Source organism: Topomyia yanbarensis, chromosome 3 (genome assembly GCF_030247195.1).
Source record: "Topomyia yanbarensis strain Yona2022 chromosome 3, ASM3024719v1, whole genome shotgun sequence".
Taxonomy (NCBI): Eukaryota; Metazoa; Arthropoda; class Insecta; order Diptera; family Culicidae; genus Topomyia; species Topomyia yanbarensis.
The window spans coordinates 115,118,834-115,146,822 of NC_080672.1; the positions used below are offsets into that span (position 1 = coordinate 115,118,834).

The 27,989-nt window shown below is 42.1% G+C and overlaps 1 protein-coding gene across 9 annotated transcripts in view; it reads right to left on the reverse strand.

Moving 5' to 3' along the window:
* Window positions 1-1,698: 1,698 nt before the first annotated feature.
* LOC131692484 (uncharacterized) overlaps window positions 1,699-27,989 on the reverse strand; it is a 273,903-nt gene continuing 247,612 nt past the window's right edge. For 6 of the 9 annotated variants that reach the window (XM_058979565.1, XM_058979556.1, XM_058979561.1 and 3 more), the window contains exons 3-15: window positions 26,598-26,911; window positions 17,099-18,847; window positions 16,877-17,009; window positions 16,315-16,447; window positions 16,023-16,164; window positions 15,757-15,961; window positions 15,559-15,692; window positions 14,654-15,492; window positions 5,222-6,328; window positions 4,548-4,849; window positions 4,164-4,487; window positions 3,981-4,091; window positions 1,699-3,669 (exon numbers count right to left, since the gene is read on the reverse strand). In XM_058979565.1, the coding sequence (XP_058835548.1) occupies window positions 2,847-3,669; window positions 3,981-4,091; window positions 4,164-4,487; window positions 4,548-4,849; window positions 5,222-6,328; window positions 14,654-15,492; window positions 15,559-15,692; window positions 15,757-15,961; window positions 16,023-16,164; window positions 16,315-16,447; window positions 16,877-17,009; window positions 17,099-18,847; window positions 26,598-26,911 (6,316 nt within the window). In that variant the 3' untranslated portion in view covers window positions 1,699-2,846. The remainder of the gene's footprint in view (window positions 3,670-3,980; window positions 4,092-4,163; window positions 4,488-4,547; window positions 4,850-5,221; window positions 6,329-14,653; window positions 15,493-15,558; window positions 15,693-15,756; window positions 15,962-16,022; window positions 16,165-16,314; window positions 16,448-16,876; window positions 17,010-17,098; window positions 18,848-26,597; window positions 26,912-27,989) is intronic. The other 3 variants (XM_058979563.1, XM_058979562.1, XM_058979564.1) reach the window with 3 other exon arrangements.

Here is a 27,989-nt window from a genome sequence, read left to right on the forward strand (position 1 = left end):
ATCATCCAAACTCACCTACGCTCGCAATTTCGCCAACATTAAAACACCCCCTTACTTAAGTGTACTTTTCAGCACCTATAACTTTACAACCGCGGTCTCAAGCATTAACCCACCACTCGCGCGATCATAGACCAGCTACGTTCGGAATTCTCTACTCTCGACTCATGCCTTCAGTTGGACCAATCAAAAATGATGCAATGAATGATGCATATTCACCAAACAACACGTTCTTCTACCATACACTAAAATTAATTATCATATTCACGGTCCGCGCGCGATCGTTCAAGAATACATGTGAATATGCGAATGGCCACACGAATATAAAATCGAATCGCTAGCATTCAAATGCTCGAGCCTTTGGCGATCATACTATTACACAATTAGTAAACGCCCACGCTAACCCAGACAGATATGCACTCCTGGACTCGAACGCTAAAAACCACACCTTCCACGCATACACCACCCAGGACTGAACATTAGATTCATACATACAAAGCAACAAGTAATGATTACAGGTATTTGTCTGGCAACCGGGGGAAGTACATCTCAAACGTAGAACTTATCATTTCAATAATGGCCTTGGATCTGCGTTGCCTGTGTTCAAGGCACCATAGCTTTGTCCGTCAGGTCAAGGATGTATGAAACCCGCTAGCCACCACCCTCGGCCCTAGCTGCCCATAAAGGGATAAAAAAAACTCATTTCATTTCACATATGATTAAAAATCCTTGAAACATTTTTGAAGTCGTAAATTGAAAATCCAAACTTTTAAAATAAGGTTCCATTTTTGGCACGGTTCCGGTTTTGGCAACTGGAAAAAATAAAATTGTTGCCAAAAACGGAATCCTACTGCATAAACAATGCACATTAGACTATACCGGCCCTATTCTGCGCGGCGTGTGACGTGAGACGACCAATCTCACCTCACTCTACGTTATTTTTCTCACCCAGTTCCGAAGAGTCACTTCGGGTGACGTGAGACGCCCATTAAACCGCAATGGGGAATCTCCTCACCCGATTCGAATCTCAGAATCGGGTGGAAAAATTCACGTAAAGTGAGGTGAGTTTAATCGCCTCTTGTCACACGCCGCGCAGGACAAGGCCGTTCATCTAATAAAAATTTCAGAACAACCAGGTAAACATTTACAAACATGTTTGTGTATCAAACTTTTATCATTAACTTAGTCTTAAACTCCTTGCAAATGTGAATGGTGGTCCTGTAATCTTCGACAAACTTACGAAGTATATCTTCAAAAGCTTAACTTCAGCGTATCTGTAGGTACTAATGTATACAGCGACCTCTAGCGGTGGTTTTGCGAGCAAAGATAAACATCCTAGGTATAAAAATGTAAATGGGTTAGAGTTGACCGATTTCGTTCAAATCCAGCTAGTGTCATTTTTCAGCAAAATTCAACGATCAAATAAAATCTTCCGTCACTAAAGGAACGTTAGAGCACGATTTGAGTGATTGTTGCTGTTGGTACGACTGCTTTGAAACTTTTCGAATTAAATCTGACGTTGCCTGCCTGACAGATACATAGCATTTTAATTGGTCCTTAGTTTAGACACTTTGAAAAATTACCTCATTTTTGTAACTCTACCCAAGTTGAACAATCCAACGAATGCTGAATAATATCCGAAGAAATGGGGTGATAATTTAAAGGAAAATGTGATCGAATGTGAAATAAAACCGCTATCCGTAAAGCAATGAAGTTATCTCTTGTAACCTTTATTTATTAGGTACATTTTCCTTTTCTTTTCGAATAAATTAGTGACTTTCAAATTTGCAGTTACTGATTACGAAATGTTTAGCGTTAGCATTAGCACAAGTTCTATTTTGTCTACTGGCGGTTGCTTCACAATTCACTGTTGTAGTATTATTTAGTCTAAATGATGTTGCATGCTTGCTCTGTTCTGTTTATATAAGAATCAAATACATAGTAGTAGTAGTAGTGGTAGTAGTAATAGTAGTAGTAGTAACAAATGCATATTGATAATTAGGGATAATACAGTAAGCAATGGATAGCACTTCTAAGTTAGTGTGCTTTTATTCAAAGCTGTTGCTATTATGTATTATGCAATAGAATAATGCTTCGGGATGAATTAGCTGAGATTTATTAAACGTTGAAGAGTATTTACAATGTTTAGATATCAGGTATTAAGTTTTTACCGTTCCTGTTATTTGTTGTTTCTTTACTTTGTAAAACTTTTCGAAAGTTAGTACATAAAATTTTGTTAGCAAAACTAAAAAGTGATTTTAGAAATACTACTTACTCAAAAATTCGATTTCTGCAAATAATTAGCGAAGAAAGCAGTGAAGCTTTCATCAGTCGAATTCTGTTTTGTAAATGGCTATCAATATACTGTTCAAAAATGTTCTACTGAATAGGGATCACCTGTTATATTAGAGGGTATGTTGTTTCTTTGACTTTGATTATTCTTTTTTACCATTCGAAGATAGGTATATTTCTTTCCAAATGTTTTAATAACTGAAATTCCATATATTCAATAGCATTGTGGTAGCAAACATCGAAAGCGGTTTCATTCAGTAGAGTAGCAAATTCATTGGAAGCGTATCTCCGTGGGATATTTCTCGCGGAATGTTGCAATAGTTTTAACACGTTTTCATTTATAATTCGTTATTGTATTTTTGCATTGATTATCTACAATAATGCCGATATTAATAATACAAACTCCGTTTTGCGGTCTAGTCACATACGTCTGAATGTTATTACTTAGAAGAGTAGTAAAATTTTTAATGATACTTTTCTTCACCTAAAAATAGTACAATACCGTATGTCTTTCACTAGATAAGGAGATAGTAGTGTGTACTAGTGCTTCCACCAGCCTAGACCAGCTTGTTGGCCATAACTTTTTGATTGTTGGTCACCAGCAGATTCTCCTGAACGATAGTGCAGGACACTGGCTCGGGCAGTTTGATTGCCCCGGAGCTGCTGCTAGAGGACATCACCGATACGCTGTTGCTAGAGTTGGAGCTAATTACGGTGGTGCTGGCAGTAGTTGTATTCGAGTAAAGTTCGGCAGGATCTTCCACAATTTTCAACGGTTCGTTCAGCAGTTCATCACCGGTAGAAGTTTGCTGGCTGTTAGTTGAAAAAGCGCTGGAGGATTTTAACTTATGGGAAGCCAACGCTGCAGCTGGTGGTTTCATCGCAATCAGTGGCTTTTTCGGTCTACTGTCATTTGACCATTGCTGCTGGTTTATCACGCAATCATTGTCGTAGATTCCACACTGCTGGTTGGTGTATAGTTGGGTTTGATTAACCTCGTAGGAATGCGTTAGTGAGCTTGGTGGTGAACTGTGTGAGTGAAAAATTTGCTTTGGCTGTAGATTCTGGTAGCACTCGCCACCGGCAGGTTGCATGTCGAAAGTTTGCTGCTGCTGATAGGAGAGCGACGTGGTACCGCTGGACGGAGGATTGCTAACGCTGTTGCTTGTGTTTCCTAATGATACAGCTGGTGTTACCGAAACCGAGGAAGGCGAGGGATGCGAGGTGGCCGACAGGGGCGGCTGCTTTTGGGTAGGGCTGGTCGGTAGACTTGGTTGCTTGGGGAGCACTAGATTGGGGAAACGCACACGAATCGAATCGACGACGTCTAGCAGATTTTTGGCATCCATGGCGAGCACGTGTGCTGCTGATAACATACTTCTGCAAAATTGAAAAAAAAAATCGACTCAGTTTACGCAAATATTGTAAAGTTCCAAATAGTTCATTGGACAGAATTCAATAGCACAGTGCGCTGCATAGTTTTAATAGGTAATTTAACTAAGACCGTGTGTGACAAATATGCTTAGGGGTGCTGAGTTATATTAGCTCCGATTGAACGATAATCGGAGAATATCTGCAAGATAATATAAGTAGTACAACTGAATACACAACAAAATGACACTCAGTCGATTAATCAACTTGTGGAAAGAGAAAACTATTGCATTAGAATTGCATAATAAAGATGTACTTACTTTCTATATTCAGCATCGAGCGTGGTCTCGCTGTACTGTTGCGCTAATCGCATAGCCGCCACCAACTCGAACATATCTTTGGATAATACTTTGTGCGCCATTTCAACCTCCCTGTAAAGAGCAAAAACAAAGTCTCATTAATCCATTGCTTTTCAGTGTCAATTCTCAAACGATCACACGTACTTATGGCATTGCGCTGGGAATGACACCGAGATTTGATCAACGGCCCCGAGCAATGTACGCAGCTCGATCCCTACGTTTCGTACCAGGTCCAGATAGTCAGCCGCTTGAGATTTATCCACGCCCTGGCTAAGAGCCATGATGGATTTGACCACACTGGTTGTAGCAATGTACACAATGTCGCCGTTCCTATCTAGAGGCATTGTTCGCGTTGGTTCCAGTTTCTTGATCACAAATTTCTCATCTCCGGACAGTGGCGTTGTGCAGCGTTCCATCGATGAACTCTTGGATTTGATCATACCGGATGTGGATCCAGGTGTGTGCGGTCTGTAAGGAACATTATTAGGCGAATTTTCAATGGGATAGTAAGGACCTTTTGATAATTACCTTGAATCTGAAGTATTTGGTGTGGTGGGATAATGGTCACCCAGGCTTTGCGGTCCGGACATGGTATTCTGGGGAGAAAAGTGGGGGCTCTGCTGGGAATGGTAACTGCCGGACAAAGAACCACTGCCATTGTTGAGCTCCTGCTGTTGCTGATCGAACGATACGCTGCCAGCAGCGGATGTGATCAGACTTAACCGCTTTTTGAGATTGTTCTCCTCCTGTTGGAGCCACTTGGAATCGACCTCACTCTCTTGCTGCTGCTTGCGTAGTTTGGCTTCGAGAATTTGCTGCGTTTCCTGGACCTAAAGAAAATTTGTAAGAACACCGGTCAAATATGCGGAAACATTACATTACTACAGACATGTTTTAGGGGTCTGCTAAACATCAAATAACAACGAAAAGAAATGATGTTTTAATAGTTACGCAAACTAGGCAAACAAAATTATACTGATAAAACACAAAATTGCGTTCAAAAAATAACCATCATGCAAATCTACCAAGACCATCCGCGAAAACGTTGACATTGAAACATAATAAAACATATGAATACCACGTAAAGGACTAAATCTACTGGATGCACTGAGAGAACCGAATTCATACGAAGAAAAAAATGCGGTAAACTCAAATCACAACGGCTTCAACCGAAAATGTATGTTCGTCTGTAAGTGGCCAACCTTCTGTCCAGAGCCGCAAGTAGTTGGCTGTACCGGTGGTTGTTGTTGTTGTTGTACAGGACCAGTTGCCTGTTGTGGAATTGCGGCCACCATCGGCATCTGCTGTGTCATTCCAACTGCTTTTAGTTGAACTGGTTGATGAGGGAACTGAACCTGCTGAGAGGAAGCTATAGCCATAACGCCTTGGGGAAGTGGGGATTGACTAGCAGTTATAAACGGTGTTTGTTGTTGTTGTTGAAAAATTTGTTGCTGCTGCTGCTGTTGCCAGATTGAACGTTGCGGAGTATTCTGTTGTTGAAGTTGTACGTTAAACTTGGAGCTCTGAGCCGAACTATACGGTGGAGGAAGGGAGAAATTCGCTGCAGGTTGGTTGACTCCCGGTGACACTAATGTGCTAGGAGGGAGGATTCCTTTTTCGACACTCTTTTTTAGAGCAATTGAAGCACACGACTTAACATTCACACCACCAAAATCGTAAATTTCTTCCTGAAATGGTTCTTGTTCACGCGGAGCCGCCGAAACTGGATTGCGATAACCCTGATAAGATAGGTTCCTTTCCAAACTACCACCCCGACTGCCGGTATTCATTATAACGTGTTGATTGCGTTCCAAACTACCACCTTTATAGGCGGTCTTGTTCATCATATCATTGACGATGGCGGCAGATTGATTACGTTCCAAGCTTCCTCCCTTGGCATTATTCATAAAGATGGCCTGGTTCTGATTGCGTTCCAGGCTACCCATTCTATTCATGTAAGCCTGCCCAATTTGTCCACCACGTTCCAAGCTGGCCGATCGAACTCCATGGTTGACGGGGTAAGACTCCATTTGATTCCCTCCACTGTACTGTCGCGTGAGAGAGTTAGATCGCATCGCTTTGGCTGAGCCGTAATCCATTCCCATTTGACGAGTCCGCTCGAGCGAATTGATTCTTGCAGCATAGGTAGATACGGCACTTCGCTCTAAACTGCGGGAGTTATTCGACGTATGCTGTTGTTGATCTTCTTGGGGTGATTTAACCATGCCTGTTTGAACGAACTGGCCCGGATATTGAATGTAACCGCCGTGCTGCTGTTGTTGTTGGAAGATCTGCTGCTGATATGGAACCTATGAGTGGGTTAGGTATGATTAGTCGGTTTTCATTATCGACAAGCTGGATACATTGGTTTGGTTACTGATGGAACTGTGAATTTTTAGTAACCTTGAGAAATAGTAATCTCTTGTATTATATCATTCAGATAACTGAGATACCACTAGACGATATACAAAACCCCATCATGTGGTGTCCAGCGTGGAATTGAAATAGATTAATTAATATGGTGAGTGGTGGGTTATGTGATCCATGGAGCACAATTGGAATCTATCTCTGATACCACTGCAGAATAGCTGGATTCTAATTTTGCTCGATCGGTAGACTTTTTTTGGCTTCACTCTCTGCACACTTTTTGCGTACCTTTATACTAACGCCTTTGTTGCATACCTCTGGGCGATTTTTAACCTTCCGGCAGTCGCACTAGGGCACTGAGTGCACGCTGCTCTGATAATATAGCGAAATCGTCTTAGAGCAGCTGCGGCTGCTCGTTCAGTGAGCCATTTGCGCGACTTTCGGAGGGTTAATGGAGAATACATTTAAGTTTTCAATATAGGGGCCTACTTCAAAATATCAGCAGTGGCAGGCACAGAATGAAATATGTAACTAGATTTTTGCACTTCTAGTGTGAAAAGTCTGTTGAGATGGATTGAAGTAGGCTTTTCATCCCAAACAAACCAAAAAATCGTTCGAGATAACCACGAAGCTATGCCAAATAGCGCAAGAAGTACCTGCATCGGGGAAGCACAATGTGCAACGAACTTGAGATTTGGATTGGATGGTAAGCTGTTGTTATTACGGTTCGTCGTGGCATGTTGCCTGTGTGGGTGTAAACGACAGCATTGCATCGACAGACCGATCGTTCACATTTCCGAACTGTCAGAGACCGTCGGCACAGATTCCGGTGGTAAACGCACCCGGAACCAGCAAAGCAGGAACGAACTCTTCAACCTACAGTGCTGGAACAAAAGAGGCTCGCATATAGCTCGAGAGACTTGATGCTCAGAAGGTTTTGGCGACGAAGTAGAGTATAGAGTTGGAGCGTCGGGAGCATGAGCGGAAGATGGAGCGAGAGAAACACAAAAAGGAAATAGAGTGTGAGCGGAGGCAATTGCAACTAGATCAGGCGGTAATGAACGAGTCATTCCGTTTGAAAGAGGTGATCGACCTAGGTGGGGAAGGCGATAAAGATGACCGGAGTGTCGCCTCAGTGAAGAGTTCCTTCAGAAAGATACAGCAGTGGAAACTGGACATTCGCGGTTGGTTATCCGGACGAAGGTTTCAGCTATTGACATGAGTAGCGACGACAGCAACACGTCAGCATTCTAGATGCGGCGTTGACAGGTATGGGGTATTATCGGTCGAGTCGTAAGCACAACAGTGCCAAGAGTTGGTAGGCGCATGGCTAACAAGCAGTTGTATGCTTTCCAAAACTATTTCTCTCCTCTCAGCCAGCCTCCAGCAGACATATCGTTTGTCATTTCGCAAGTGTTGCAATGGCCGCGTAATCGAGGTGTTACTGTTTAAAGTGGGTAAAGGGTAATCATAAGTGCAATAAGGAGGTGTTAGACAAGAGAGTGTAGCACGCAGTCAAAAAAGATAGGAGGGCGTGAACGCACCCCACCCGCGATGGGTTGTCAGTCGTGGAATGACGGCAGTACTGGAGCTGTCAAGCCAAAACCACAAGTTTCTAGAGCCAGCGGAGTGCAGACGTGCACGGGAACAGCAACTGGAAGAAAAGGAAAAACCCCGCTGCTCAGTCACAAGTGAAGTAAAAAAACGTTTGGTATAGTTAATATTGTAAATTTTCGGCACCTTCACGTTTCCATCAACCGGAGCCATGTGCGTTATGTGCGTGGAAACCCGAGCGTTGCGGGAATCGATTCCGCCGATGAATAGGTAGAATAACGCTTTCCGACGAGAACTCGAAGAACGGTTCGTTCCCTATCGGATCGCGAATCCCAAGTATCAAGGGTGTACCACGAGTGAGTGTTCGCGTATAATTCTACTTCGGGGTCTCGACAAAGCACAGCATGTGGCTCTATTGCTGAATCTCAAAAAAACAGCAAGCACGTTTGGCGGACAGGCGCGGAAGGGACCGGTGCAAAGACTCATTTCTGGATCAACCAGCTCGCGAAGGGAACACGAGGAAAGAGCACAAAGGAGTACCTTCGTCCGCAGCGCTACCATTGAATAGCTTCCGGAAGAGTACCGGGAGGAGGAAGTGGCAGATGGTTAGGTGTTCTGACCGAACACCGGAACCCCTGTGCACAGGAAAGGAACGCGAGGAAATCACGACAGTTGAGCGGTAAGTCTGCACAAATATCTCCCCTTCCTCATGCATTCTGTTTCACTTTTCGTGTTTTGGTCAGCTAGACTTTCTTTCAAGTTTACAGAGGGTCAAGTGAAAGTGGAAGAACTACTAGAAGTCGTACGTCGGCCAACCATTACCGTCTGTGATCCTCACTGTAGAAAGGTTTTTGAGAAGGCAGACGTTGCCACCAGGTATCCAATTAGGCCTGCAGGAACAACCGCAACTTGAGAAGTTCCAGGCTAGTACGGAGTAACCTCCGATGCAGGCGTATTGGAGACAATTGGCAGCAAGCCACGTTATGACTAAAGAGTTGCCAATCGTTTCTGGTAATCCGGAAGATTGGCCGCTATTCATTAGCTCGTACGCTAACTCTACTTAGACGTGCAGTTTTGTTGGACAATGAAAATTTGGCGAAGTCGTAACGGTGTTTGAAAGGACACACACTTGAGTCGGTGCGAAGACGACTATTGCTACCAGCGAGCGTCCCGCAAGTTTTAACTACGCTGGATACACTATACAGTAAACCGGAATTGTTGACCCATACGTTGTTGCAGAGGATCCGAGGGATGGAAAAACAGGAAAGACTCGAAATGCTTTTGCTGTGCCGGGAGAGATGAAGCACATCTCAAGAATCCGTTGCTCCTGTTCGAGTTGGTAGAGAAGCTTTCTGCACATATGGAACTGGTCGCTGTACAAGTAACGCTGTGGGGAGGTGAACCTTCGTTCTTTCTTACAGTATATGCAGACGCTGGTGTGAGCAGCATCCGACGTGACAGTGAAGTACTATCCTAGGCCGCAATCTGTACAGCAGCAGCGAATAGTGAAGGAGAGGAGCAGAAAGGACAATAACTTCTGCGGAGCTCCCTCTATGGAGGCATCTTCTCCGATGATGACGAAGGAAAAAGCAGTTGACTATGACGGGTGAAAGACTGCTCAGGGTTCGAATAGAATACAGTCGATGAACGCTGGAAGACAACACAGAAAATCGGAAGGCGCCCCTGCAAGATTCGCAAGCAATGCGATATCGACGGATGTCAACGGCGACACCACCCTTAGCTGCACTCCAAACGGAAAGTCGTCAGGAAGTAACTGTAAGAAGTTTATGAACAACGTCAATTCGACGAAGAAGGGGTCCAAGTAAGAATCGATGAAGGCTAAGCCAGGTAGTTCCAAAGCTGTCACTAACCATCATTCCGCTGGGAACACTACGCTTTTCGTATTATTCCGGTAACTTTTTATGGAAACAATCGATATGTACCCGGGTACACTTTCATGGACGACGGCGCGGAGAGAACACTGATCGACGTAAAGAGTTAAGGACCTTGGGGTTGTAGGAGATCCCCAACCATTGTGCCTGCAGTGGACGGCGAACGTGGAGAGGTCAGATGCTAATTCTCAACGGGTCGTTTTGGAGATTGCAGGACGTGCGAGTGTAGCCAGACATTCATCAGTGGACGTGCGCACTGTAAGTAAACTGGACTTACCACGCTAATCACTGCGGTACACGGAACTAGCAAAGGTCTTTCCGTGCCTGAAGGGCCTACCGGTCGATGACTACGATCAAGCGGTACCTCGTATCCTCATCGGGAACGATAATGTTCACGTTACGTCGACACTCAAGCTACATGAAGGCCAGCCGGGGGAACCGGTTACAGCAAAGTCAAGACTGGGAAAGATGGTTTACGGATCAAACCAAGACAAGTCAGCCGATATGGCGCATATGCGAGTGCCAGGAGACTGGCCAGAGGCTACACGAGCTCGGTCGAGAGCATGGGTATAATAGAGATCGCGCATCCTGAGTCTACGGAAGTTCAACCATCAAATCGGATCCTGATGGAAAACCACTAAGCGAGTCGGACAGCTATTCGAGACGCTTCTCTGAAGGTACGATTGTTTCGAGTTCCCGCCCAACTAGATGAAAGTTCGGCGACTGCAGTGCTTGGAGCGGCATATGCAGAACGATTTGTTCATCGGTGAAAGTGTGAGGGGACAGCTTTCTGAGTTCTAGCGAAAGGGTACATACACAAACCGACCTGGGAGCAGCTGGACGATTAGTATATTCTGCGATGCTGCGACCAAGGTGGAGGAAGTCGAACTCAACATGATGTGTTGAAAAGGCCGGATCTGCTAAATACGTTGCTCGATGTTCTTTAAGGATTCCGGGAGAAACGATTCGCTCTGTGCGCAGATCTGAAGGAGATGTATCATCAGACCTGATTCGGCGAGAAGATTGACATGTGTAACTACTGCTTTGGTGTGATGGTCCGACACAAACCTCCGTTTGGTGGGACGTGTTCACCGTGTTCAGCTTCTTGAAGAATTTGTGCGCCAAGGAGCATTTAAAACAGTATCCGGCTGCATTCAACGCAATTATCCGGAAACAATACGTAGATGACTACTTGGACAGCGCTGACGACGTTGACGAAGCCGCGTGAAGCTGGCACACGAGATTAAACTGGTCAACTCTCTCGGTCGATTCCATCTGCGGAACTAGTTTTCAAACTCCGCCGAGTTTCCCGTACGGGTCGGGGAGAGTGACCTAGTCACCGAAAAGTAGCTGGACAACGACAGCTCAACCGAACGCGTGCTCGGGATGTACTGATCCAGGAGCTTCGGAGGGCGAAGACGGCATGGGATCAGCTGACCGCGGAGAAGTTGCTTGATTGGCATTCCACACTGCTACTTTTCTCAACATTCGATGAAAGATATCATGTCGCTGTAACTGCATATCTACGTGGACGCTAGCCAGGAAGCTTATGCGTGCGTCGCTTACTTTTGGGTAGAATTTCTGTTGCGTTAGTCGGTGGGAAATCCAAGGTAGCTCCACTGAAGGTACACTCCATCCCACGGTTGGAGTTGATGGCAGTGGTAATCGGAGTACGCTTGATGAAGACCACCCTCACTAGGCACTCGCTGGTAGTCGAGAAGACAGTGTTATGGTGTGACTAACTATATAAATTCGGAAATTCGGATCATCGAGGATATTGCCAGTGCGTTGTTTGCCAAGTGGGCGAGATTTTGTCCAAGTATGCGGAGCAATGGCGTTGGATATCAACTAGAAAGACCGCCGCCGGTGGTGTGACAAAGTGAGGAAAAGGATCGTGTTTGTCCTCTGATGGCCGTTGGTTCCATGATGAGGACGATTTGTATTTGCCCGAAAATCAATAGACCGTGGATTCAAATTCTGTCAGCGCAACAACCGATGACGAGCTTAGGTCGTGTCTGGAGCACAAAGAGGTCATCGTACCGTAGCTCTTGAGGTCGAGGCGATTCTCGAAACTGACGCTTTTGTATCGATCGGTAGCACATGTTAATCGCTGTGTACAAAATCTAAGGCGAATGGTGAAAAGAGAGACTCGACTGGACGGACCAGTCACTCGAGAGGAATTCGCAAAGATCGGGACAACAATCTTTTGCTAGGTGCACTGTGAGCAGTATTCGGGCGAAGTGGCAACTTTGTCAATAGTGTGGATCAAGCAGTCGAGACGACAGGCGCGGCTGGTGAAAATCAGCAAAATACACAAACTGTACCCGTACATGGACGAAGCAGGTATTGTACGTTTCGATAGTAGTGTCTCTGCTGCGACCGTCGCTGCGTTTAACATGAAGTTTCCAATAATATTGCCAAAGGAACATCCAGGTTGAATTGTACACCAATGTTTTCTTCCCGCGAATGGCGAAACTGTCGCGAACGAGGTAAGACAGCGTTTCTATATATCGTAGCCATACATGTTCGTGCGCATGGTGACGAGGTAATGTACCTTATGTAAAGTCAGAAAGCGACACCCTGAATGGCTTCACTCTTTGTCGACTATTTCGGGCCAATCGGCCTGTGGGTGAACCGAAGAATCGCAAAACGATGGGTAGTGCTGTTCACGACCACACGAGCAATCCTTCGCGAGGTCACTCACCCACTTTCAGCGGAATCCTGCAAGATGGCGATCAGGCGTTCCATCGAGCGCATATTAGCACCATATATTAGATTTGCAGCGACAGGGACACAATTTTCGTGGGTTCGAGCAACGCCAAAGCGTCTTGAGACCGCTAACATACGTTCGTCTGGAGACGGCACAGCAAGAAGCTTCACTTTCTTCAACCACCACTTTCTTCTACTGAGCTCCAGCGGTGTAACGCAGACTCGGAAGGCGCTGATGGATCCAAGGCAAGCCTGCAGGGAGAACTGGTACCTATGCCGAACCTTCTTACCATTGCAAGTCGTATTAAGGGGTTCGAGGAGACGAAACCGATCGAGGTAGGAGATTCGGTAATCTTCGTGGAAGAGAAGATACGAGGACGTGAAGCCAAGGTCATCATAGACCGAGATGGACGAGTATGTGAGGCCGTAGTGCAGACTTTCGACGAAAAGGTGCATCGACCAATAGCAAAGCTGACGGGTATCGGCATAGAAAAAGTGACACCTCAACGAGGAGAAGCAGAAGGTAAAGCTGAACCGAAGATACCTGACTAGCCTTACGGGTCGGGGAATGTCACGCTGACCATTTCAACGAAATCCAAGTATCTTCCATGTCCCTAGGACCTTTTGAAATGGTGAGATAGCGATAGTGTGAAGAAGTGATATTGCAAAAGTGGATGAAAAAGAATATACCAGCGAGAGGTTAAGAATTGCAAGTGCCATGACATCCAGTGCAGTCGTGATTCGCTGGTTGGACTTTTTTTTAACTGGACCGCTTTTTAGTTGGATCTCCGCTGGTTGGACCAGAGGTGTATACAGGTGTACAGTGCATCAGCTGTCAGTTTTTTCGGGCAACTAGCGAATCAAATTCGTCAGTTGGACAAGGCTGTGGCCCAACCAGCGAATCGCGACTGTATTGATAGTTGAATTGCTCGCGGATGAGGTTAGGTTCTCAAAGGGCACTGTTCCACCTAAAGACCAAAATTTAAAATGATGTTTAAGATGAATAGCTTTTAGCCGATTCATTTTGGAACACTTAACAAGGTGTTGCTGAAAAGTCAACAAATTCCGCATGTGGCTACAGATTGCACTTCAATACGAAGAGTAAGAAGTAAGAAATCTATCGCAGCATAATCAACTTGTCACTTATTGCTTCTTGATGGATTAGCAGAGAAATTCAGACTTTCACTGTTGCTCAGTAAAGCTAATCTATCAGTAAAGAACAAATGACAAGTTGATTATGCTGCCGAAAATCGATAGAGACTTCTTCTTACTGTCTGAAGTGATGTGCAATCTGTATCCATACAGCGTAATGCGCGCTTTTTGGAGCTGGGTTTAGATTCAAAACACTCGGAGGAGAAGCCAGTTGGTTCACAGATTCCTGCTGAGCAGAGTGGTAGTGCTGTGAGAGATTGTGGAGAGGAAGTTAATCTTGACGTACTCGCGGAGAGTTGCCTGGACGTTTCGAAGACTGTAGTGGCACAAGTACTGTAGATAAAGATCTAGAAGATTAAAGAAAATGCTAATGCCGAATGGAAAAATGTTATGAATGCGGAAATTGCAGCACATGCCGCGAACCCAACTTGGAAATTGATGCTTTTACTCTCTGGGAAGAAAGTGATTGGAATGAAATGGATCTTAAAGTAAATGGCTACACTCAGTTTTTTGCAATCGATTTCACCGAAGTATACGCACCGGTTACCTGACAGGCAACGCTAGGCGTGCTGTTGACACAATTCAGCATGGAATGCATACTGCTGAAACAACATAATTTTAAAACGATAGACGAGGAATTGTACTGAAAACGGTTTTAGGGATATGACGTACAATTGAGGAGGACAAACATGCAAAGATAAGATAAATAAAAATAAAGGTCGTTGTTATTCTGCAAAAGACATGACACTGTAGACTACGAATGAAACCCACAGTCACGGCAAGGAAATCGGAACAGGAAAAGACCACGCTGCTCCATCGAGCAACATGAAATGGAAACATCCCGTTAACTATCAAGACTAGCAATGAAAATTACAACCTATTCGAGTACCCATTCCCGGAAATACACATTCCACCAGTATTAAACCGTTGCTACATGCCGATAATGAAAACCGAACAAACCTGTTGGAAGTACTGCTCCTGCTGCTGCTGGGCATGATACTGCTGATACATTACCAAGTTGGCTGGCATCGATTGGACCGGCTGCTGTTGGATGGCAGAAGATGTAAAGAACTGCTGCTGTTGCTGTAGAGGAGCATTAGGATGTACGAAATTATTGTTCGCTTGTGCGGAATGATTCATGCCGGTTATGACAGTAGAGTTACTGGTGATTTGGTTCTTCTGGATCGCTTTATATGTCGGTTCAATGGAATGAGTTTGCTGTGTGATTGCATTGATGATTTCACAAGGGATTGGAAAGGTGGAGTTTGGTTGGTTAGGAGGAATCTGGTTGTTGTTAGTGGATATACTATCATGGGAGGTCTTATGGGGTTCCAAAGATCCGGAACCTGCTGATTGATCCGCTGTGTTATCTATACAGGTCGAGGGTACCAAAGTAGCCGTGGAAGGTGACGTAACTAAAGAATTTTGGTTTTCAATCTCCAAAGATGATGGCGCACTGGGGTTGGGATCATTGATAGGGTTTATCGTCGTTGGTTGCTTATTTGCTTCGTCGACAGTAGGATCTAGTTTTAGCAGTTCGGTAGCGGGCAAGGACACGGTTTTCAACGGTAGATTTCCAGTGATATTCGCATCATTAGTATGCGTCGTTTTATCAGTATTATTTTGTGATTTGGGATCTATATCTACGGCTAAAGTGTTAAATACCGAGGCAGGTGTCGTGTAACATGATGCATTAACTCCACGCTGTTCGTTTTCGCGCATAAGTGCAGCTAACACAGCAGGATCACGTGCGATAATGTAAGTCTGCGGAGCACCGAGGGCCTGCTGAGAACCGTCTCCTAAAGAAATCAAAAATTAATCTCTATTATTTGATTTATCATCGAAACGTCTGATTAAACACTCACCTCCCATCATCGGTCCACGAGCGGGCTTGGGAGGTGCCATATCGTCACCCGCACCCCAAGACATTGCAGCAACACGACGATTTTCGCGACGCATCGTTTCACAGTCGCTGTGGCGCTCTTCCATGAGTATTTCACTGAAAATTAAAAATTTAATTTGAAAGAATTTTTTTGCCTTCAACACTAATGATTGATACTTACTAAAGTACCTCCTTGACGTTCTTGAAATTGGGCCGCTTATGTGGTTCGTATGACCAACATTGAGACATCAGCGAATACAATCGTGGGGGACAGTTAGGCGGAAGTGGTAGCCGTTCGCCGTTCTCCAACTTTCCAATTACATCACAATTTTTAATTCCTTGGAATGGTTTTACTCCGAGCATCAGGATTTCCCAAGTACAAACTCCTATGATACGATAAATGGATGGGATTACAATCAGCAAGATAGCAACGCTAGGCTCACTCACCGAACATCCAAACGTCGCTGGCAGTTGTGAACCGACGGAAATTTATCGATTCAGGAGCCATCCACTTGATCGGCAACATTCCCTTCGTGGAAGTATAGTATGACTGATCTTCAACCCATCTTGAGAGTCCAAAATCGGCAAGCTATTTCAAGAAAAGAAGCAATCATAGTAGCTTTTGGTTGATAGTTTCTATCATTTATATTCGTTTTGGCCAGAAGCATGTCAAAATTTTAAGTACATGTAAAAATAGAAAATACACTTAAATAAAACAAAAAATCGATCAAAAACTCACCTTAATACAAGTCGGTGAACTGACGAGCACATTACGGGCGGCAATATCACGGTGAACGAACTTTTTCGATTCCAAGTAACTGAGCGCCGTTGATAGTTGATAGGAATATAGCAACAGTGTTCCTAACTTCAATCTGAAAAAAGTAACAAAATACAGAAAATGGTTCGTTACTATCCGGAGAATGATTGTTTTTTCTACGTGGAGAAACTGGTTCCCGGAGCGGTACCACCCAACGAAATCAAAACTCGTCGGCCAGATCCGCCGAGGCGAGAGGTTAGCGCGTGGGGTTATGGAGAGCTTTTCGAAACTCAAACTGGAATTAAGGGAGAAGTATTTTTTCCCTGCCGAACGAGGGCTACGAAATTACCAACTGCTGGTCAGAAACGTCTTTTTAGAATCCACCAGGCGGGTCCGGCAGGAATGTTGTACGCACCGGTGATTACGTCAAAAATTCAAGAACTAACCGCTTTGAACAAAACAGTAGTAACAGGAATGAAAAAACACGGAGCGAAGGGCAAGAAGAAAACCAACCAGATAAAGGGCAAGAAATGATGAAACTTACTTGGAACCGTTCTTTTTGAGGTACGCTCGCAATTCGCCTAATCGGGCCAATTCCATCACGATCCAGATCGGAGGACCACTACAGATACCGATCAGCTTGATGATGTGTGGATGCTCAAACTTTTGCATGATGTCTGCGTATGGAACAAATCATAAAACACATAACATATTCATCAGGTTGTATTTGGTCACAGAATAAAAAAATAAAAACAATTTCACTTACATGCCTCCTCTAAAAACTTCTCCGAGGTAGCCAAATCTGCATCAGCTTTGCAGGTTTTTACCGCCACTTGGACGACACCACCTTTCTGTGGTGTTTCGCTGTTGTTGTTCTCTCCATTACCACCTGACAACGAAAGATCATCGAACTCGCTGGTCAGCGATTGGTTGAGTTTATTGGCCAGACTGGACTTGCTCGACAGTCTGCATGATCCAATATGCACATCACCAAATTGACCCACACCAATGATTTCATTTAGAGTGATATTTGTCCGATCTAGTTCGTAGTTTCGTGCGGCTGGTGTAGAGTAGTCACCTTCCTCATCGCACATTCCCAACTCTGCATAATCGTCATTTAGCGTTGGCTTACAATTCGAACTGGTACTTGCTTCTAGTTCATTATGCATGGAATTGTTCAATTTATCGCTACTCGATCGTGGTGAATCTTGCTTCTCAGACGATTGTGAATCTGTCATTCTTTTGATCTGACTTTTTTCCAGCGAGTTCGTTGCGCTGTTGTTGGGGGTAGTTTTTGGTATGACGGTACGATCCCATAAGCTAATATCAGTATTATTGAATAATCTACAGTAACCATCGACTAGATCAGCTATACTTTCGGATGTTTTTATACCATCACACGTGATCGCTAAGTCCTCACTGTTGCCGCTGACTTTAATCCTCAGCTGTGTCTTTATTTCGCTGCACGGGCAGGTGACTCCTTTTTTATCCTTTTTGTCGCCACTTCCGCCGCTACCGCAGGAACTGGTGAGATCTGGTTGGTCTTTGGAATTTTTGGAACCCGGCTGTTTGACAGCCTGGTGTCCACTCTTGGTCAGCGAGGACGATACCACACTGGTTGTTATTCGTTCGATATTTTCAAAATCGGTTACTTTCGTGGGTGGTGCCTGTGGGTTAACCGAATAAGAAATACCAACGTGAGGGCCGATAATTAAATCGACCCGAATGTTCCACCCACTACTCAGTTGGACATTGAACTGCTCCTGATCAAAGGTGTACTGTGTCCGAAGCAGATCGAAAAATTTGAGCATGTACTCCATCTCGGTATAGCTGTAAACCTTCTTGTAGCCAGCCTGGATTAGCTTTTTCAGATTCTTCTGCTTAATGGTATCTATCACAGATTTGGGTATAAAGTTGCTGAAGCCCATTTCCTTTTCTATGTACTCAAGATGGTGCTTTCGATCGTTCGAAGAGTGGTTCGTGTCTTTATAGTAATGTCGGATCCCCAAGCAGCACAGCTGAATCGCAATATCCTGATCGATATTCGGTATGTTGGACTGGATGTAATCCTGTTTGACCTGATCGAAGTAGAAGTGACACGTGGTTCGGTCTTTTTCGTACAATTCCTTCAGGCTTTTTGGTATGTAGCGTACGCGAAGCTCCGCCTTCCACACACTGTTTGCGTGGCCAACAACTCCACTGGTCTTTTGCTGCATCCTTTTAGCAATCGTGCTTTTGTCCACATTAGGACAGTCCGCGTTGCTACAGGATGGATTGAAAATGTGTGCCATAACCTGAGTCATGGATGTGTCCGGTGGCATCCAGAGCACCTCTTTGGTCAGCATGTGCCTCAGACGAAGCGCATAACTCTGTGGGTTAGTTTTGTGGCCCGGTGACATTGAATTCACAATCAGATTTATTATCTGTCGGACATCGGATGCCTCGTCGAAGCGAATCATGCGGAAGCCGTGGTTCGGCAGGTACACATGCAGTGTCTGCGTGTCGCCAGTTTGTGCTGCAAATGAAAGCGCAAAAGAAATAAACACATGTATCAGCTTGAAGCGGTAATGGCATGAGACCGGACAACATATAAGTGGTCGAAACGCGAGAATGAAAAACGATGCCCGTGAAGCGACTTCTTCGGGTGCATATGCCTTAGGGTGGTGCATTTAGTTAAATTGTTGCTGTACACCGTATAAAAGATTATATTTAGAATCGCAAGGAAATGTTAAAAGTTATGGGATCGTGCATAACATCAACTCCAGTGTTGTATTTCAATTGTGTTACATGCTTGTAACATTGTTTTGTGAGTGTTTATATCGTTGCGATAGTCAATTCGAGACATAAAATAATCGTTCACATGTTCCTGTTTTCATTTTTTAAGCTTTTAAAGTATACTCGACATCCTCAAGCTGCACTAAAACATTATAGGATTTGTAGGGACCTCAATCGAAAAGTGAAATATTTAGTGAAAATTTTATACAACCCTCGTATGCATATGTGAGGTTCTCAGTGGGAAAATGGCAAGTGTAATTAAACTACCTCATGGTGAGCGATGTCGGGAGTAATCCAATCCAATTGCAACAACTAATGAATTGCTAAGACAAACGATCTCACCGTGGAGCTTGATTAAAAACATATATTATTTGGTGAAATTCTTTTCGAGTCTATAAACCAACATTAGTAATTTATATGCCGTGGCTATTACGATTGGTTTGGTATGTTGTGGTATTTTGCAATGCCTTTCAGCATTGGTAAATTTATCAGAATTTCGAATTCTGATTCAAAAAGTATAAGACTTATACTTAGTAGTCTTAACTGTTTTTGATTGTCTATTTATACAAAAGCTGGAGGTCCTAGTTATATTTTTAGTTTAAACTTGGTAGTTTTGTTGCAATTTTTCCCGTTTGACGATGCTCTGTCATGTTTTGACGTAGGACTACGTCTTTGTTTTCGATATGGGGGTGCACTTTGCAAATTCAACAAAAATGGTATGTAACGAAAAGTGGTCCAATTTTAAACGCTTATAATTCAGCCATCTTACGGTAAATTTTCAATTTTTTTGCACATATCGCTCAGAAATACTTGTAAGAATAGATTCCAATAGATAAACCCAAAGATTTTTGATATCATGGCATTAAAATTTTAAATAATGTTCAACATAGTTAAAATACCACGCATTTGCACACAGAAGACTGCGCTTCTCTAGTCTGGCACGACAGATTTATGTACCTAACGCGCAACGCTTCTATGAATGACGTCATCATCGACTATTTAAAGAGCAGATTTGGTTGGGCAAGCTCAGTTGCCTCTTGGACAGCAGGCAGAGCAGAGCACTGCGCTGCATGCTCCCACAGCCAGTGTAGCAGAGGCTAGCGTCGTGGTACTAGTTGTCTCTTTCGTACCACCCATCATCAAGTTGACTCATTTTGCTTGGTGCGTATCTTCCATTCGTGTACGGACACGATGTACTGGCACAGCTTCAAGCACGGTACACCGTTCGTTTGGGTTTATTGTTTGAGGCGAATGTGTAGGTATAACCAAGTATTGCGTGTATGATAGAAATTTGAGCTTTCGTTGCGCGAAGCAAAAGCTTTCGGTTTTTCTTTGCGTTGTCGTCTCCATGACAGGCTAAGGAGACGAAAACTTTCTTAGCAACAAATTCACGCGAATGGATAGAAGAAGGTGCAACGAAGGTTTATTATTAACGTTTCATCAATTTATTGATTCCACGAGATTCATTTCCACTCAACCTATCCCACTTTGATTCTACCAATACATAGGTACTACAAAGCCTATTTATGAATGGCTGCACTGTTACTTAAAAAATCGCTGCAAAAAATGCATCTTAGTCCATCTATAAAACTATTTTCGATTCTTGTATATGTTTTGCTTCGATATATGATTAAGACCACTATTGAATATTTTGTGTTTGTGTTCCCATTTTTGTACGCTCAAACGTAACTAGATACATTTGCGATAGATATATTTTATTGCGACGTTTCATTACCAACACACCATTTTCAATAAAACAGCATCACACAAAAAGAAAAATGCAAGCATTTTTGTAATGAATTTGATTATCTACATCATAAACAAAACATGCAAATAAAATTGTACCTTTGAACGCTTTCGTTAAAAATATTTAATAAATACTGAAATTGCTGCGGAGGTGGATAATTTTTTTAGTATTGAAAATGCTTTACTCGACTATATGGGGCTGTGGCTAGGCGTAAAACTAAAAGTTAAAATTCAATCACTATCACGAAAATGTATAATTTTAAAGGAGCGTTGTCATTTGTTGATGGTTTTGGGTCATTTTACCTGTAATCGATTCAAAAAAGTTCAACTTAAAAATTGTTTGGAACTTTATTTTGGTATTTCAAATGTAACATTATGAAAATGTGAGAAGTTTCGTTATTTGGGATTTAGTTTGTAAAAAAAAGTATTCGTTATTTGGGATTTAGTTCGTAAAAAAAGTTTGCTCCACATTCTTATTGAAATTCGTTGGTTGAGCCATATTCTCGATAACCATAACAATATGGCTATTTTTGGAACGGGTTTTACAAGTAGATGATGAAAATGGACAAATGAAACCTTTTTGAAATCCAAGATGGCGACTTACGGTTGAGAAAAATTCTTCATAACCATAACAATATGGGTATTTTTGGAACGGGCTTGACAAGTAGATGCTAAAAATGGACAAATGGAACCTTTTTGAAATCCAAGATGGCGATTTCCGGTTTAGAGAAATTCTCGATAATCATAATAATATGGCTATTTTGAGAACGGGTTTGACAAATAGATGATGAAAATGGACAAATGGAACCTTTTTGAAATTCAAGATGGCGATTTCTGGTTGAGAAAAATTCTTGATAGCCTTAACCATATGGGTATTTTTGGAACGGTATGTACAAGTAGATGCTGAAAATGGATAACTGGAAACTTTTTGAAATCCAAGATGGCGACTTCCGGTTGAGAAAAATTCTCCATAACCATCTTACATGTCTTACTATCACTTTATCTATATCTATCTACAGGTAATCTTCGATATAACGTACCCTCGATGTATCGTACATTTTTCCTCGATATAACGTACATATTTTATAATTTTTTTTCACACTCTTCAATTACGCATGTATTCCATGTTTTAAGCATTTAATATAGTTCACACTATCTTAAAACGTAATAATTGGGCTTCTAATGAGCATGTTAGCAATTGGCTATTTATTGAAAGCTACGAGAGCATTTTTTTCCAATTCCATTTGCGTATGATGGTCATTTCTTAAAACCAATCAGTTATCTCAACAAATAATACCAGATCAGTAAATTCTAACCAATTATAAGCAAAAAAATCAAAATTAGTGTGACCATTGATAGTTTGCTTGTGGACTGCGGAATCTGATTCTCTGAGCCGAGTGACAATGTTTATGTTCCATGGCATGCTTTGCCATAAAAACAGTCTGTGAAATGCAATCATATTTGATGACAATCAGATACAATCGCTTCGTGAAACTGTGGAATTCGGTCCTACGGATTAGAGATTTTTTTTATCATTTTCGATATTTGGGCCATCGAATTACATCAACCGTATGATCTACGAATCATATTGAAAGTAATGCGGACACATTTAACTCCAATTTCAGATATTCCGGAAATCAGTTCCCTGAGCTGATGACTGTTTTGTCTATTTTGCATTGATGTCGCCATCATATGACGCATAAAATTACGTCCCCTTGATGATCTATGAGGAATCCAGTGATATTTGTCAAAATTTTGCTGCTCGTTTCTGAGACTCCTGAATCCGGTTACTAGAGAAGATTGTTTTCACATCCTATTATGGGTCACATCAAATAAATGAAAGTGAGAGATCTTATTTGTAGTTACACGGACAATTGTGCACGTTTTACGACCGGTTTGGTGTATTTAGGAAACCGGTTAGCGGACTGAAATATATTTTCAGAGATTCTTAAATCGTGGATATAAGTGCATCTTTATATTCTATTCTAATTATTTGATAAGGCGCACACGGTAGGAATAATAAAAAACACTTTAGAAGCACAGACACAATAATAATGACAAATGACTTAATAATTAGGAATAAGAATATTTTCAATAAATTAGATTCATATAAGAAAAAAAAATTCCGGCGTCTTTTTATGGAACCACTATAATTTTCTTATGAGAAAAGTTGTTTCACACTGCTAGGTACATTATATTTTCAAAATTAGTTATGCGTTGTCAAAATTCTACAAAATAAAGTACCATGAACAACAATTCGATTTCCATCTTGTACTCGTCAATCCCATTCCGAAAATACCCATATTGTTGAGGTTATAGAGAATTTATCTAAAACGGAAGTCGCCATCTTGGATTTCGAAATATCTTCAGATATCGATTTCCGTCATGTACTCGTCAACCCCCTTCCGAAAATACCCATATTGTTGAGGTTAAAGGGAATTTATCTAAACCGGAAGTCGCCATCTTGGATTATGAAATGGCTCAAGACATGGATTTCCGTCATGTACTCGTCAACTCCATTCCGAAAATACCCATATTGTTGAGTTTAAAGAGAATTTATCTAAACTGGAAGTCGCCATCTTAGATTACGAAATGGCTCTATTTCCGTCATGTACTCGTCAACCCCATTCCGAAAATACCCAACTTTTATTAGTAACAGTTAGCTAAGAATACGTGAAACTTCATACTGTACTGTACAACCTCAAACTTTTTTTACGAACTTGGTTCGTAAAAAAAGAGTTCGTTATATCGAATTAGGTTCGTAAAAAAGTTGCGTAAATCGAATATAACGTAAAAAAAGAGTTCGTAAATGGAGGTTTCAGTTACTGAAAAATCCGCAAATCTTCAGAAAAATAGCCAAAACAAATACAGTTTTTGTAAACTTGTGCAAGACTCTCTCTAGCATAGACCTCATCACAATACCCATAAGCGTCACACAAATCCCATCGCTTGATATAAAAGTAATATTTCTGATAGAATCCCTTCATTGACATGCCTACTCTGTTAGCAGAATGAGTATAAGATTATTGCTCCATGGTAGAATTTCGCGGCGATGATTGCACAAAAAATAGTGAGATGCCGAATTGCTCTTCCATCTCTAGACCGGAGTGAGTTACGGAAGGGGAACGTTCGTTGATGCATTCTTGAAGGATTTCGCCGTTTGTAGGCCCAAGCAAGGATGGCACAACATATATCGAGATAACGAATTGTTGGTTTGTACCACGCGTATGAGCCGTGCCGGCAAACGATCAATTAACTTGATTTACCTTTGCGCTTGATCGGTTCTATGTCTAATAATAATATTTGAAAATTATATCAGCATTGTATATTTATTATTCCGTTCAACATAATCTGCATGAATTTGCATCATCCATCGAATGACCATAAGGTTAAAACCTCTATAATTAAATTAGAAAAAAATCCACCATCTACGCCACGTGGCATTAATTTTTTTTTTCGAAATTTGTCCTACTGGAGCTGTAGAGCTAGGTTCTCGGAAGGACTCCCCGTCAGAATCGCACACTACAATGGCAGACGAGACAAGCAATGGCACCCACTAAAACACTGATTTAGGCCAATTGCAGCGGGCCGTGATTCTGAATGTGATATTCGTTGTACGGTTCAGGTATGTGAGGGCGTAGGGACTTCGCGATCCCGTGTATCATCGCGAACGGATCGTGCGTTTTACGTTAACGTGTTCAATCGCGTGTGCCTTTTCTTGTTAACATGCTTGTTTTAATACTTAACTTTGATCATTTATGAACATTTAATGGTTCATGCATATAATGATCCATGCATGATCGCTAACCAGTGGTGTCTCAGATGATCAATCTTCTTCAAATTTTGGGAGATCGGTGGACCAACCCATTCCCTCCTTGCTTACACTGCAGTACAAAACACAAAGTACCATTACACAGATAACTCTTTCTACATATCAGGGGAAAACGTGCAAGTTCTGTGAACACACGGCAAATTACCACGTCAAAAGCTGCGTGCCACAAACACAACAGCCAATGCCATTAGTGAGGAAGCTACTACCAATGACGGAGAGCTCACACTCGTGACCTGTAAGGGTAAGAAACATGGAAGAATATCTGATTGGGAACATCGAGGCTGTAATAGCGATGATAACACGGACGGAAATATGAATGACCATGATGATACAACTGGCGAGGAAACAAATATTTCCACACCACGAAAAAAGATCTCGCGTGCGTGGTCGGAAAGACTCACTATTAATCTTTTTAGTCCTATTGTTTATATCGTATAAACATATAAGACACACGGTTTCGTGAAGCCGACAACGTGAGCCGTGTTCAATGAACGAATACTTCTATCCTGGAAAATTATGAAATGATGTACTGTGCAAAATTTCTGAAAGATTGATGGATTAGATTTCTAGTAATGAAAAAAAAAAGCTTGAAGGGGAGAACTCTATTTACAATTTTCATAAAATTGATTAACAAAAATTGATTATCTTTTTTTAACCTTTAGTTGTTAGCTATACAATCCGAAAATATAATTTTGTAGCTTTGTCGCACCTTTCAGAGCGCGCCTTCTCGAAACCGCTTTTTCTGTCGGTAATCACGATTGCGAACGAAATGCTACACGCGTAATTTATTTTTTAGATTAAATGCACCGCTTGTACTCTGATATCAGTAAAAACTAATTGTTTAACAGTTTTATGTCAAAAAAGAAAGGGTGAAAATCCGATTTTATTGCATTAAATTGTTAATAAATTATAATGTTTAATAATTTGATAATTTGTTTTAAGCACATAAAAAACCCTTACCTAAAAAAAGGAAAATGTTTCATATGTTTCAGACAATTTTCCTGAGTTGTAGCGTGATTACAGAAAAAAAATATAACGGAGGGCCTTCAGAAGATGGCTACTACAGCCGCCATTTTGAATTTTTTTTAATATGTTCAAAATAAAAATGTAATGTTCAGATAAATAAAAAAGTAATGTTATCTTAATAAACACAAATGACCACTTTTCTTTCGCATTGTTTAAATTTGTTTTTCAAAAATTACCAATTTTCGAGGTTTCAAATAGAGAAAAAATCTAATTGGGTTAGCGATAGGGAGTACTCAACTTTGTTCACATCAGGACTGAATAGTGACGAGATAACTATGTTATGCGGTTCAAATTTAAAATTTTCAAGCTCTGAATAATAATGTATAACATTAAAAAAGGCCTCCGCCTAATGCTGTATTTGAATTACCTATCTGAAAATGATGATCACCACGAGTTTTGACACTATTACAACTTTGAATACAATTAACTACCTCTAGATTTAATTAATTTTTATTCAAGGCTTATACAAAAATGTGATAATTTTCAATAATTAATTTACGCGTCATGGACAGTTGAAGCGTGTGAAACATATTTTGCAAGAACCAGCAAAAGTAGCCGACAGAAAATCGACAAGGGGAGGATGAAAAAGGAAAAAAACTTGATGTAATTACTGGTTTTAAACGAATTCGCGAAATTATACACTCTGTAAAATTTAACACCGACACCTGAGCACAAAGACTGGCCTCATCTGTAGTTTTATCAGTGCTGAGATCAGGTCGAGTGCGAAATATAACGCATCAGGTTTCATCTGTTGATATTTACACAATCATTGGATTGTGGAGGAGATCGATTATCATTTTCTACTGTGGGACGATCGGCAATAAAAAGTCTTTACGTGGCGTTTGCATTGGATGGGCCAGAAGTGCAAAAATCTTCATATACTTACTGGTTTGCCTAGAGGGACTAAAGTGTGGCGAGTGGCCACGCGGTATGTTGAGGTCGACCATGTTGGATCCGGTACTGCTGCTGCTTGTACTAGAACCGCTGCCTCCCCCAGCTCCACCACCGGGTACGGCACTGGTCGAGCTGCGGAGTCTGGAGTTTCGTTTAAAATCCGAGGCACCCCCACTGGATGTCCGCCAGTGCTGGATACTGGTTTTGGCAGAATTATTGTACGAGTAACGCGATGGTGACGAGTGTGGGCTACCGTGATGCCCCCGGTACGGGGGCTCACCTAGACCGCTGCCGGAAGCATCGTAGCTGTAATTTAGAAGAAAAAATAGAAGGTTGTGATGAGTTTTATCAAAATCAAGTTTAAAATTATTCATTACAATCAGTATTATACTTTGAATGTGATAGGGTGTATGTTATATATTTTTAGTACTAAGTCTTATGTGTAGTCAACAGTATTTTTACTTAGCGCAACAAAGCACAAACTGCGTAATCCAGTAGCTTAGCCGATCATTACCCTTCAACGCCAACGTAAACAGCACCACTAATAAACATGACATCGTCTGCAGTGTTGGAGACCTTTCAGGTATCGCTGTAGACCATTATGAATTGGCACTTCAAATTCATTAAATTCAATTTTCCACTCGACCACTCGAATAAGCCAGACGGCTGATCATATCATCTTCACAGCGTGAAAGAGGCTTGGGCTGGCCCATCAATAAACTTGGCAACGATCGTCCTCCCGCCGTGAATAAACGACCATCGTCGTGTAGTCTTCACCTGAGTTGAGTACCTAATGATTTTCGTCTTGAATCAATTTTGTGCTTCTTGGAATTGCATCTACCTCGATTTTGTTGATTATGGGGATATTAGCGAAGGCTGTATAAGATAACCTAAGAGGTTTCACGATATTTTATTGACACTGTCGTTGGCCCGCCCGTAAGAAATTTAATTGTCTGGGGGTTTAACCACTCATTTTTGTTGAGGCAAAAAATGTTTTAGAATAAAGTTGGTGAGATTGCAGCCTGCTGCGGATACTATTGCGGTGCGGTCAAGGACGTACACGCACTGAATGGCAATGGCAAAGTGTACATTTCATAACATTCATCACGTTTGCGCAGATTTCACGCTGCTAATAAAAAAAACAAACATTGAATGAATTTTTCAAGTGACCTACCAGAGGTTGTACATCCAGTCAAATGCAGCACAAAGCTACATTTGATCGGTTCAATATAGGGTAAATACCCTATTTTCACTACATTAAGGAGGCTGCCTCAGAAATTCATTGATTACCCGGCCTACAATCAATGGAATGCGTACAAATTTGCACCGACAGCTTTGCGTTGTTCTTAAGGCCAAGATAATAACACAAATACCCCGAAAACGG